The sequence below is a fragment of the Vanellus vanellus genome, assembly GCF_965231255.1.
Source record: "Vanellus vanellus genome assembly, chromosome: 16".
NCBI classification, from domain to species: domain Eukaryota; kingdom Metazoa; phylum Chordata; class Aves; order Charadriiformes; family Charadriidae; genus Vanellus; species Vanellus vanellus.
In genome coordinates this window covers 672,805-685,981 of record NC_138921.1, presented here as the reverse complement: position 1 = coordinate 685,981, position 13,177 = coordinate 672,805, and the positions used below count along the sequence as shown (strand labels likewise).

Here is a 13,177-nt window from a genome sequence, read left to right as displayed (position 1 = left end):
ACCGCGGAGGGGCGGGGCGCGGCGGCGGCGGGAACCCCGCGCGGGGCAGGGGTCCTGCAGTCCCCCTCCGCGGCCGCCATGATGGGCTGTGCGGCGGGCGGGCCGTGCGGCGGGCTGCTGGACTACAAGACGGCGAAGTTCGCCCTGACGCGGAACCGGCGGGTCGGGCTGCTGCACCGCTTGCTCCAGCTCGGCGTGCTGGGCTACCTCCTCGGGTAGGGCGATCCCCTCCCGCCGCCGAGAGCCCCCCGCCCGGCTCGGGCCTCCCGGAGGCGGTGAGGGCGGGCCGGGGGGTCCCTCAGCGCGTCTCGTCCCCCGCCCCTCCGCAGGTGGGTGCTGCTGGTGCGGAAGGGCTACCAGGAGACCGATCATGCCCCCCGCGCCGCCGTGGTCACCAAGCTGAAGGGGGTGGCGGTGGCCGAGGCGGGGGGCGCGGGCCGGCGGCTGTGGGACGCGGCGGACTACGGCCGACCCCCGCAGGTACGGCCCGGCAGCCCCCGGGACGGGAGGGAGGGAGGGAGGGAGGGAGGGGGTTGGCAAAAAGCTGTGGTAAAATCCCTTGGGAAAGGAAAGGGGGCGTTAGCGTTGTAAATTATAAGGCCAAAAAAAAAGAGAATTGGGGTGGTCGTTCCGCCGCTGAGGAGCGTGAGGGTGTAAATCCCCCGCTGAAGGCGTCTTCTTGCTTCCCAGGGAGAAAACGTGCTTTTTCTGGTGACTAACTTCATCGCGACAGCAAAGCAAGCCCAGGGCACCTGTCCCGAGGTAAGCGAGCCGCCCTGTTCCTTCGCCCGGTGCTGCGGTGGGGTTCGGTCTGTAAAGCCAGTGGGTGCTGCTGCTCTATGGCCGTACAGGAACCCAGAGAAACCCGGTGCAAGGCTAAACAGAAGGGAGAAATGGATTTTTATTCCCAGCAACACTGACTGCCCTCATTCGCATTGCTCCATAGATCTTACTCGCTCATGTGCACTTGCTCTGTCATACCTGCATGAACCAAGAGGTGTATGCAAGCAGTCTGGCCAGGATCGTTTGTGGTGACCAGAAGGACAAGGGACATGGTCTGTTAGGTCCTCGCAAGCTCTCTGGGCTTCTTGAGGGGTGGTGACACTCTGTGATCTGTACAGGCTTTCTCCTGCCTCTGGACAAGGGCTGCTCTGGGGACACTGAGTTGTGTTGCCCCATTACAGTTCCATCTCTGCACTGAACTGGCATCAGCACTGCTGTCCCCAGCTAATACCTGTTACCGGTGTTCCTTCTCGAGTCTCACATACGTTCTTGGTTTCTTGACTTGCTGCTGCATTCTCTTACCTCTGTTCTGCCACTTGTCCTAATGCTTTTATACATGCTTCGTGGATACCTGTGCCATGTTTCTTTTATAACTCTCTGCTGCAGGACTAGTATCCTCTCCATCTTCGCATCCTATTTTTAGGAGGAATAGAGCACAAGCTCTAGGTGGTTTCCTGGTCAGCCAACACTTAGTGGTCTATGTTCTCTGGGAGAAATCTTCCCTTTAAGGCTGGATTCAGGCCAACTCCTCAAGTGAACTCTTCCAGCTGGACCCTGCTTGGCAGACAGGAGCAAATGTCTTTTCAGCTAAGTCACTGCTGGCACCTTGTGCCCGAGCCAAGCACTGTTTGTCCTAATGGTCCCTTTGGCTTTTGCTGTGCCGGGCCCAGCCTGGTCCTGCTTCCCAGCTCACCCTGTGCTGCAGGCTGCCGGGCTGGGCTGCTCTCCAAACGAAGCCCGCAGGCTGCGCAAGAGGAGGAGCAACTCCAGGTTTGGGTGGGGGAAAATGGTGCTAATGATCCCTCTTTAAAATGTTGAGAAGTCCTAAAGTACTGATAGCTGCAGGAATGTCCCCAGGGGAAGATGTGTGCCATAGAGCGTTTCAGGGCTCTCTCATGGGCATCTCTGGATGTTTATTTTTGCAGTGTGCAAGCCAAGGATACAGAGAGAGCAGAGCACTTCATCCCATTACAGTGCTGTGCTGTGTCTGGGTGCCTGTCACAGCCTTCACCCTGTGCTGCTCTCCAGTAGCTTCTCAGCTCCTACCTTTGGGGCTGTAGCTGACATTCATGTTTGGAAAGCTTTGAAGATTTATCAGTGACAGCTTTTAACTTTGCAGGAGGTTCTGAATATTCTCAATTACCTGTGCTGGCAGACCAGGGAAAAGTCTGGATGGGGCCAAAGGCAGTACCCGAACACAGGACAGGTTGTTGCAGCAGTTGATGTCCGTGTTGAGCTCAGATCTTGGCTGAGCTGTGACTTATCTCCTAGGGAGACTTTTCAATGTCCATTTCAAATATATTGAGTGGCTTGAAACCCACTGCATCTATTTGCAAGGAGCTTTGAAGGTTAATGAAGATGATCAAAATAGACTTGGAGCCAGGAGGCATTAGTCGGACAGTGCATTCACTCTCTCCAGATGCAAGCTCTGGGGCTAAGGTACCATTTCACTTAAATTATGGTCTTTAGCACATCCAGCTGTGCTCAGCTCTTGCAGGTTCAGATGCTGCTGATGGATGTGCGTGTGAGCAGCACTGGTCCGAGCCCCAGGCAGACAAGACCATGTCCTAAGGGGATGAGGGACCTGTTAGATTTTGGGAGAAGCCTCATCCTTCTTTGCTCCCATGTGATGCTACTGATCGTTTGCTGTCCAAGAAGGTTCACTTTGCTCCCCGGGCCCTGGTATGTGGCTGCATAGCTTTCAAGGGCTGGGAATTGGCAATTGTTTCTGATAAGATTAAGAATATAGTCTTTTTCTGCCCACTTATTTGTGACTACAGAAAGTGAATATAAACATTTCAGCTGTGAGGTTCCAAGAGTTTGCGCAGGGATCTCTGCTGTCAATACAAACACATCTTTGCTGTCCCTGTCTGAAATCACCCCTGTCCCAGGAACTACGAACTCTGAGCAGTGTCTGAGCTCTGCTGTGAGCACCCTGGGACGTGTCTTCTGATAACATGTACTAGTTCACCTGCTTGTCAAGAAACCTGTACTGAATGCTGCTGTGCATTCCTGTCCTATCCCAAACCTGCAGTTCTTGAGTAGGTTCCTTGAAAAATTTGTTCCTCCTAATTTTCCCAAGCTTTTAGACCCTTATGTAATCAAGATGCAGCAATGGTTTAGAGGGTTTTAGGACCAGCGAGCCAGTGCCCCATGAGGGCTTTTAACCGAGCCTAGATCTCTCTGCTTCTCTCACAATGCACTTGTGGCACATGTATCCTGGTTTGGATCGTGCCTGTGGAAAATGCCAGCACCAACAGATACTTTTCAAGGCTTGTTTCCACTAAAAGGTGGTAGGGGAGGTTGAAACCTTCTTGGCCAGGCTTTAGGGTTCCTGTAATGCCATCAGACTTCAGCACCTGAATTTCTCCCAAACTTTGCAGCTTGCATGCCCTGGACACCCAGAAGTGTCTGTCTGCCAAGTGGCACTTGTCATGTGTCTCGTTACCCAGACTTGGGAAGGGACTGACACACTCACCTGGGTGTTGTCTGGTTCCTTCTGGAGGTTGAATTCATGACATCTGATTTGAGTCCAGGACAACAAGGTGCTCTCATAAGTGTTCATTACAGCATTGCAGGTGGGTCCTGCAAGCTATAAGTGGGCCATCAGTGGGCATGAGGAGTGTGAATCCAGTAGCTACCCCTCTCCAGCAGTCAGACAGGACTCCCTGGTCCCGCCAGTAGTTCTGCAGGCTTGCCCTTAAACATTCCCCCCCCCACACACCCCCTTGCTCCCAGGCCCCTTCACCTCCTCGCTGGCTCGTTCAGCCTGACATTGGCTGTGAATCACTCATTCATGAGCACACCTGCACTTGCTGTAGCTGGCGGCACCCAGGCACTTGGACCCCTGTGACCAGCAGTCCCACTCCAGCTTCTGGCATTTAGACCCCCATATGCACATGCAGAATAGAGCCTCTCGCCCAGGAAAATAGTTAGAAATGGAGTTTAGTCTGAAGACAGGTTGGGCTGTGCTGATGAGGTACAGGGCAGCTCTTTACATGCAACCAGTCCTTTGCATCCTTTTATCCCTCTATTTTCCAATGTTTGTTCCTTCTCAGCTCACCTAGATCCCTTCCTTTCCATGCCTTTTCTTCCTCCCTTAAACATCTTATCCCCTAAATGTCCTGTGCAATCCCAAAATGCTATTCTGCATCCCATCAATGATTGCCATACTGCTAGGTAGTGCATGTCCCCGCCCCCCAGCCCAAAGGCGCTTCAGAGAGCGGTTTCTCTCAGCTCATTATGGTGGGTTCACACCTGGAACAAGGGGCTGAGGCTGTTCTGGGACAGCTCTGAGGGGGGCTGGGCAGACCCCCACTTCTTCTGACTCTATAACTGGTGTTTCCCCACCTGTCTTTGGGCCTCTGTGCCCCTCTGAGCTTGGGGAGGTGGGTTTCTGATGGGCTAGTCACTCCTGTGATGGCCTGGGAGTAGCTGGGGGAAGGTGTTACTCATATTCTCCCACCTGCCATCGTCTCTCTGTGTTTGAATAGGAGTTTTTGCTGCTCCTGGCGATTGTGTGGGTCCAGAGTGAGGATGAAGCTTTCCACATCTCTTGTAAAACTTGTGTTATGCTGTATTTAGGGTCTCTTCGGTCCTTCCCCAGGGAAACTGTGGTGTTGATTTACCAAGTGCTTAATGGGCTCTGCCATTAAGGCCCTCCCAAACCCAAACTGTGCTTGTTCCCATTCCCAGTCCCAGCCAAAAGGTCCGAGCTAGCTCCTGAGGCTTCCTCTGCTGCTGAGGCAGAGGAGTTGAGCACCTCGGAGAGCATGGAGTCAGGCGGGAAGGATTGCCCCTCAGAGATGCCTCTCCTCGCTGACTGGAGGCTGCCCAGGTTCTGGACATGGTGAATGTCTTCTGTAAGCTCTTGGGACGTGCTTGGAGAAACAGGAGCAGCAGCGCAGAAATGTGGGTGAGTGACCGCATGGCCTCAGGCGGCTGTGCAGCACAGTAACAGTGCTTCTCTCTGTCTCTCTCAGAGCCCTTCTATTCTCGACGCGATGTGCACAGAAGATGCAGACTGTCCCATGGGAAACCCAGTGGTTGGTGGCAATGGTACTGGGTGTTTTGCTAAAAAAAAAAAACAAAAAAAAACAAAACAAAACCAAAAAAAAAACATAAAATCACTTAATTCCCCATGTTTGTTAGCAAACAGATCCACAAAGGTGCCTGATTGCCTGAGTTGAGTGTTTTTAAAAAGTGTGCACGGAAGTGTTCTCCAGCCATTTATTCTTGGCAAAACCTTACAGCGACCTGTCACGGCTGGATGAGCAGGTGCTGCGGGCACAAGGCACTGTCACAACAAAACCAGGGGTGCTTTGTTTCTGATACTGGCTGCTGGAATTGAAACCGGTGTGCCATGTGATTGGCAGGTTTTCCAATTGAAACCGGTGTGCCATGTGATTGGCAGGTTTTCCTTTTGTAATAAAACCTGGCTTTTATTTCACGCTGATGAATATTAGCAGCCCATGTGAGTTCAGCTGGAAAAAGGATATTTCAGCTCGAGGAGGTCAGTTGCCAAAACTTTGCATGTGGGATTGCCCCAGCTTGTTGTGTTTCCAGCTGGGGAGTGGGTGGCTTCAGCAGCCACAGGGCAGGAGAGGCTGCACTGGACAGACAGGTGCTGACAGCAGCAAGCGGCTTCTTGTCTTTGTAAAACAGCTTCTGTTCTTCAGCCTCGAGGGAAGGTTTCACAGGGAAGTTGTTGGGTGGAGAAAACACTGAAGATGATCCCAGGATCATCTTTGTGGTTCAGGTTTTGAGAAGGCCAGAACAAGCCAATGGCTAGAGTACTACCGCGGGAGGGGAGCTGCAGAGAAGGCATTTTGAAAAGGAATAGTAAATTATATACATTGTCTCATTTCTAGGGATAAAAACTGGGAAATGCGTGATGTTCAACACCACCCATTCCACCTGTGAGATCTACGGCTGGTGTCCTGTGGAGAACAACACGCTGCCCAGGTAAGGCACAGGGTGAAGGGACAGCAGGAGTTGAGAGCTCCGATTCCTTCCCTCTGTGCTCTGCGTAGCCTGATCATACTTGCCTGAGGGGCAGCCAGGCTGAGGGAGATCTTTGACATTGATCTACTGGTCGGTTAAGGCCAGAGAACTTCATGCGAGAGCATTTCTTGCAACTGTCCATTGTAGCCAAAGTCCCAGGATTGTGGAAGAGACTGCAGGGCGAGGGGAATGGGGATGCACCTTGGCCACTGTGCAAAATTTGAGTTTGTTGGTGGTTGTTTTCCAGGAAACCTCTTCTGGCTGAGGCGGAGAATTTCACTCTTTTTATAAAAAATACTGTCCACTTCACCAAATTTAACTTCTCCAAGTAAGTATGAGGCTCCTCCAGCCAGACTGTGCGTGCAGCCTAGTCCAGCCTCTGCACTGAGCTTGTCTGCCCTGGGGCTGAGCAGCCAAGAAGCTATGTGCCATCCAGGATGGGTGGTGGCTCAGGCACTTGCGGTTCAGGATAGTGTTTTCAGGAGAATGCCGGTCGCTTCAGCAGCACCTGTGTTTGTAGATGTAAGAGCAGTGGGATGAGGAGCCCTCAGAGAGAGACTGGTGTCCATCTGCCTGTCTAGAGCGCCATAGACAGAGCTGGACAAGGCCAGTCATTCCCAGGGTCTCATTTTACCCCATATATTGTTGCATTTTAGTCCCTGCAAAATGGTTTCACAGAGGCCCAGTTAAGGGCTGCACTGGCCTCGATGCCCCAGGCAGGCAGGAGACAAGGCTTGGGGCAGCTGGGCTGCCCTGCTATCGCCCCTAGAGTGGTAACTCAAGCTGGGTCATTACATCTCACAGCTAGGTGCTGGGGAGGAAAGGAGAAGCACAAAGGCAGAGGTGGAGGAGAAGGACCATGGCAGATGCTGTACAGGATGATAAGTCTATGTGTGTTTCCTCTGGGCCGCTTCCCCTCCACCCTCTCTCCAACTGAGGCTTTAGTAGAGGCAATGACTGTCTGCCCCCGAAGCAGGAGCCTTAGTGGTCCCGCACCAACAGGAGAGTCTCTTTTTCAGTCCTGCAGCAGGGCTCCCTGACCTCCACCTGTCACAGCTCCCCCTCTCTTCTTCCTGTCTCAGGTGCAATACTTTGCAAACCAGTGACCCCACCTATTTCAAGAGCTGCACGTATGATCTGTTCTTCAATCCCTTCTGCCCCATCTTCCGTGTCCGTGACATGGTGGAGGCAGCTGGAGAGACCTTTGGAGACCTTGCGCTGCTGGTACTTGTTTTTTGTTTTTTTTTTTTTTTTAAAGTATAGAAGATGACTCCAAATTCTCCAAGGATGTGGGCAAGGGGTGGGGACAGGACTGACCCCTGAAATGCTAAGGGAATGTGTGATCTGTGAACATCTGAACAGTAAAGAACTCAGCAGATCTCTGATCCCATGCTTCTCCTGGAATAACATGTGTTTTTCAGGGGGGGAGCATTGGAGTTCGCATCGAGTGGGACTGCGACCTGGATCACCCCCCTGCCCAGTGCCAGCCGCGGTACTCCTTCAGCCTGCAGGACAGGAGGTACAATTTTAGGTGAGGATGCTGGGACAGTGGCCACACGGGCCTGTGGGTTGAGCACACGGTAGTGGTTTGAGAGCTCAGTTTTCCTGAGTGGTGCTCTGAAAGGAGCAGCAGGGACATGGGGACGTGGTAACTCAGCACAGGGTCTGTCAGTACCGGGGTGTTGTGGTAGTTCCCGCACCTTGTAGCTCTCCTCTCTTTGGAACTGCCTGAGGGCAGGGGTATGTGGCTGTCTGTGCTCATGCTGACCCTGAACTGAACATACTGAGAGCAGTGTGCTCCCAGTGACCCTGGGCTGGGTGCTGAGTGGATGCTGATGCCCCGCTGCTGATGCCAAGCTAGTGAGTCACGGCAGCATGTGCATCGCTGTGCAGGAGGACACAAGGTGTGCACAGGCACATGGTAGCCCCAGCGATCGTACAACACAGGCAGCCCTCTTCCCTCGCTGCCTGTGCAGAGCTGCCGTCCAATGTCTCCTGCAGAACTGCCTCCTACTACTGGGATTCCCAGCGGCGGCTCTACCGGAACCTGCTGAAGCTCTACGGCATCCGCTTCGACATCTCCGTGCACGGCCAGGTACCGTCTCCTCTGCAGACCCCGCATGTGCAGTCCTGGCAGCCTTGTCACCAGGGCTGACTCCTCGCACCGCTCCCTGCCGCTCTCCTGCAGCCAGCCCCATGGCTTCCTGCTGGCATCGCTTCTCCCCACCCTGGTGAGCTCTTCACCTCTTTCCAGAGTTTTCCAAGCAGAGCAGGAAAAAAATTACCAAGAGAAACTTCTTGGTAATGCCCTGAGCAGTGAAGCTTCCCTCATTGAGGATCTAACATGGGTGTTGTGAAGTGCTGGGCCCTGTAGGCAGGGTGAGCTCGTCTGGACAGAGGGCCTGTGGGCACCTCTGGGGATCTCATGGTGGGAGCACCCTGGCAAAGATCAACCTGAACTTTTCTGAACTTGGACAATTAATCCCTTCTGGATTAATTGTACCCGCGGGGAGAAAAGACATGGGCATGGCTGATGCTACTTTCTGCAGCATCACTGACAAAATCAGTACTCAACTGTGTGAGGTGGAGCCTGAGCTGAGGGCACTTGGCACCCTGAGAGATGTCCACAGCTGGTCTGTTGTGCTTAGCAGTGGCCTTTTCACCTGAAGAGGGTGAAGCACACAGTGCAGGAACAGGTGCATCACTTCTGGGTAGTGAGACCAGGTCTGGGAGGCATGGAGCAGGGGAGAATAGCCAGGAGAGAGATGGGAACCCCAAAGTCTCTTTCCTCAGAGACACCAGACTCATTTGAGCAGAGCGACACATCACACCAGGGCTGTGTTTGCAGTTCGCTGGGATCTAGTTCTGCAGGTGGCAGCAGGAGGGAAGCTCCTGCCATGCCTGCAGGAGTAGATGGGTCACAGTAACCTGAACTGCCTCAATCCCTTCTTTGACAGTGAGAGGGATCTAGGGTCAAGGCAATAGCAGTCAGGTTCCTACAGCTGGGCATGGAGAAATAGTCCCTGTTTCCTCCAGTGCCTCCCTGGCTTTAAGCACACTGCCCAGCAGGGCTTGTCCCACAACCCTCTCGCCACTTTCCACCCACTGTCTTCCACCTCCACCCACTGTTTCTCCCCAGGCTGGGAAGTTCAACATAATTCCTGTTGCTGTGAGCTTCGGCACTGGCATCGCGTTCTTTGGTGCCGTGAGTACTCCAGATATGCTCTTGCTCTCCAAGCTGTGGGTTGGGATTTGCCACTTGTTGTTTCCCCGGCCTGCCTGGCTGCAAGGCTTCCTGGATCCCTGCCAGGCCAGGAGGGGACATTGGCTGGCAGGGTGTTAGCTCCCATTTTCCTGTTTGCGATCATTAGCAGTAATGACACTGCCAGATCAAGGATCCTGAGCACTGTCAGGGGTACATCTCACAGAGCCTGGGTGTTTGTGTTGTCCTTGGGAAGGTGCATTGCTGGGGTGGTGCTGGCTAGTTTGTTCCAGCTGTCTTGGTCCGCAAGAGAGAGCACCTCCTCTATGTGTTTCTCCCCTGACTCTAAAGGGAGCCAACGTCTGGCTCCAGCATGGACATGGTGTTGTGGCCATTGAGATGGGGCAGCACCTTGTAGAGCACTTCTATGGCTCTTCCCTTTCAGCAGGGTAACGGGGAGCCTGGGCTCCCCCACCTGCCTCCTCTTTTCTCCCGTACATGCTCATCCTAGTCCCTTATGTGGCTGGGATGGCAGCTCTCCACTGGAGCAGCCCTCACCCTGCATCCCAGGGTAAGGTTGGGGGTTGGAAGGGACCACTGGAGATCATCTACTCTGACCCCGTGCCAAAGCAGGGTCACCCAGAGCAGGTTGGACATGATCACGTCCAGGCGGGTTTGGAATCTCTCCAGAGAAAGAGACTCCTCCACTGCCTCTCTGGGCAGCCTGTGCCAGTGTTCTGCCACCCTCAAATTAGTTTTTCCTCATGTTGAGATGGAATTTCCCATGTTCAAGCTTGTGCCCATTGTCCCTTGCTCTGTCGCTGGGCACCACTGAAAATCTGGCCCCATCCTCTCGCCACCCACCCTTTGGATATTGATAAGCATTGATGAGGTCCTGTCTCAGCCTTCTCTTCTCCAGCCTGAACGGGCCCAGGGCTCTCAGCCCTTCGTCAGCAGAGAGATGCTCCAGTCCCCTGAGCATCTTCGTAGCCCTCTGCTGGATGCTCTCCAGTAGTTCCTTCTCCTTCTTGAACTGGGGAGCTCAGAACTGAACACAGTGCTCCAGATGTGGCCTCACCAGGGCAGAGTAGAGGGGGAGGATGACCTCCCTCCACCTGCTGGCCACACTCTTTTTAGTGCACCCCAGGATGCCATTGGCCTTCTTGGCCACCAGGGCACATTGCTGGCTCATGGTTAACTTGTCCACCAGGACCAGCCCTGATGATCACGTCTAATCTCCTGTGCAGCTAATGGGAGCAGGTTGGGTCAGAGGGGACCTGGTGGAGCTCCCTGGATGGCCTGGGCCAGAGGCAGGTCAGGCTCACTGTCCCCAACACTGGCCAGGTGCTGGAGTTTGGCCCATGGTTGGCTGCAGGGCTCGGTGGGAGCCAGGGCAGGGGGCCTGGTGCTCCTGCGGGAAGTTTCGCTGCTGACTGCCCTGCTGCTTTTGTTTGTCTCCAGGCCACGGTGGTCTGTGACCTGGTTCTGCTCTACCTGGATGCGAAGGCTGACTTCTATTGGAAGGAGAAGTTTGAGGAGGTAAGGATGGAGCCACCTCGGAGAGGTGAGGTTGGAGTGAAGTGAAGTTTTGCAAGCAGATTTAATTATTTGCTGCCCCCTGGTAAAACTCAGTTCACAAGGTCTGGGAAAACCCTGGTGGAGCAGCTCTTAATTTTTGACTCTTGGGCTTCGTGGATGGTCTGGACTGAACCTGACAGAGATTAAAGCCTTACAAGTTTAATGACAACAGGGAACAGGGTGGAAGGGAGGGACCCAGCTGGTGCCCACACTGCAGGGAAGGCTGTACCACCACCACCTCAACTACCATGAGACAACACGGAGTCCCTGAGGGCACCTTACCATAGAAACCTCACCCAACTCCATGTTTATTCACCCTCTTCCAAACTGAATCTGGCTGCACTCCGTGTGGAGAGAGGGTTCAGTGGTTCAGTGACAGAGTTTCTTGCCGTGTGCGATTCCCGCTTTGGCACTGCCCGGCCCCGGTGAATCGGGCAGGGGCAGGGTGTGGGCTGGGAGGTCCCTGCAGAGCAGGAGAGCTGCCAGCCCCAGCTTGGGTCACAGAATGGTCTGGGTTGGAAGTGACGTCTGGAGATCATCCAGTCCAGCCCCCTGCCAGAGCAGGGGCACCTCCAGCAGTGGCACAGGACAGCGTCCAGGCAGGTTTGGAATATCTCCAGAGTGGGAGACTCCCCCACCTCTCTGGGCAGCCTGTGCCAGTGCTCTGCTGCCGTCACAGGAGAGAAGTTCCTCATCTTTGGCTTTATCTGGCCAAGTCTTGGAAACCTCTGAGAACAGAGATTCCCCAGCTCCCGGTGAGTTGCACTATCCTACTGGGGGGGAGAAAAAGAGTTGTTCCTAGAGACTTCGTTGTTCTGAGAGACTTAGATAGATTGGATCATTGGGCCAACATCAATGGTATGAGTTTCAACAAGGGCAAGTGTCAGGTCCTGCACTTGGGCCACAATAACCCCATGCAGCGCTACAGGCTTGGGGAGGTGTGGCTGGAAAGCTGCTGGGCAGAAAGAGACCTGGAGGTTCTAATTGACAAGCAGCTGAACATGAGCCGGCAGTGTGCCCAGGTGGCCAAGAAAGCCAATGGCATCCTGGCTTGTATTAGAAATAGTGTGGCCAGCAGAAGTAGGGAGGTGATTGTGCCCCTGTACTTGGCACTGGTGAGGCCACACCTCAAGTATTGTGTCCAGTTTTGGGCACCTCAATACAAGAGAGATATGGAGGTGCTGGAGCGAGTGCAGAGGAGGGCAACAAAGCTGGTGAAGGGCCTAGCAAACAAATAGTATGAAGAGCGGTTGAAGGAGCTGGGACTGTTTAGTTTGAGGAGGAGGAGGCTGAGGAGAGACCTCATCACTCTCTACAACTATTTGAAAGGACACTGTAGAGAGGTTGGTGCTGGTCTCTTCTCACAGGTAATTAATGACAGAACAAGAGGGAATGGCTTCAAGCTCTAACAGGGTAGGTTTAGACTGAACATTAAGAAAGAATTTTTCACAGAAAGAGTGGTTGGGCATTGGAATAGACTGCCCAGTGAGGTGGTTGAGTCACCATCCCTGGATGTCTTTAAGAGGTGTTTAGATGTGGCGTTGGGCGATATGGTGTAGGGGAGAACTTTGTAGAGTAGGGTAGATGGTTGGACTTGATGATCCCAAGGGTGTCTTCCAACCTAGACAGTTCTATGATTCTAATGATTGATCTCAAATCACAACTGGTGTGGGGGGTCTCAAGCAATGCATCTGTCGCATGGGACTGTGCAGAGCAGCGCAGGACCTGCCTGGGCTGTCCCCTTGTCTCTAGTGTACTAAAATGTTCCTGTTCATTTTGCAGGCAAAACCCCCTAAAGGTAAGACCGAGCCTGCAGCTTAGGAACATTGGGAATACTCCACCACAAGCGCCCTTCGCTCCGGAGTGACCTCCAGGTTGATGTGATGGGGACACGGCTGTGGCCTGGGTGGAGGTGGCCCAGCTCTCATGGCCTGAGTTTGTGCTGCCAGGGTTAGGGTCTGCCTTTCCTGGAGAAAAACATTTGCTGAAGTTCTTGGCTCCTGGAGCACAAAGCCATCCCACGTGCAGCTCCCAGCAACGACCAGCCCGTGAGCAAGCAGAGCCATGCTGTTGGAACCAGAGCTTGCTGGGAAGCGGCTGGCCCACACTCAGCACCAGAGGCTTAAAGCACTTTGCGCATCACGTTCCAGATGGCCCTGGGCCTTGATTTCCCATGGAAAACAGGAATTGAATGAAATAAAGCTGTTCAGAAAGCGGAAGGTGGCTCTGCTCTGGCTCTGGCCCTGGGGGAGGGCTGCAAAGGTTTTGCGATGCCACTCCTGCACCTCGCAGTGCTCTACATGCTTCTAGCTAGGATGGCTTCACATGAGCATCCCAGATCCTTGGGGGACCTCCTCAGGGAGCTGCAGGGCTGTCCCCCCTGCCCCATGT

At 53.8% G+C, this 13,177-nt stretch overlaps 1 protein-coding gene across 1 annotated transcript; it reads left to right on the top strand.

Moving 5' to 3' along the window:
* Window positions 1-45: 45 nt before the first annotated feature.
* P2RX6 (purinergic receptor P2X 6) lies at window positions 46-12,998 on the top strand. Its single transcript, XM_082491734.1, has 12 exons — window positions 46-215; window positions 330-480; window positions 691-762; window positions 4,986-5,061; window positions 5,874-5,967; window positions 6,254-6,334; window positions 7,089-7,230; window positions 7,428-7,537; window positions 8,008-8,101; window positions 9,146-9,211; window positions 10,670-10,747; window positions 12,569-12,998. Exons 1-12 carry the CDS (start codon window positions 79-81, stop codon window positions 12,605-12,607), a joined length of 1,140 nt encoding a protein of 379 aa, XP_082347860.1. The 5' UTR covers window positions 46-78; the 3' UTR covers window positions 12,608-12,998.
* Window positions 12,999-13,177: the final 179 nt, after the last annotated feature.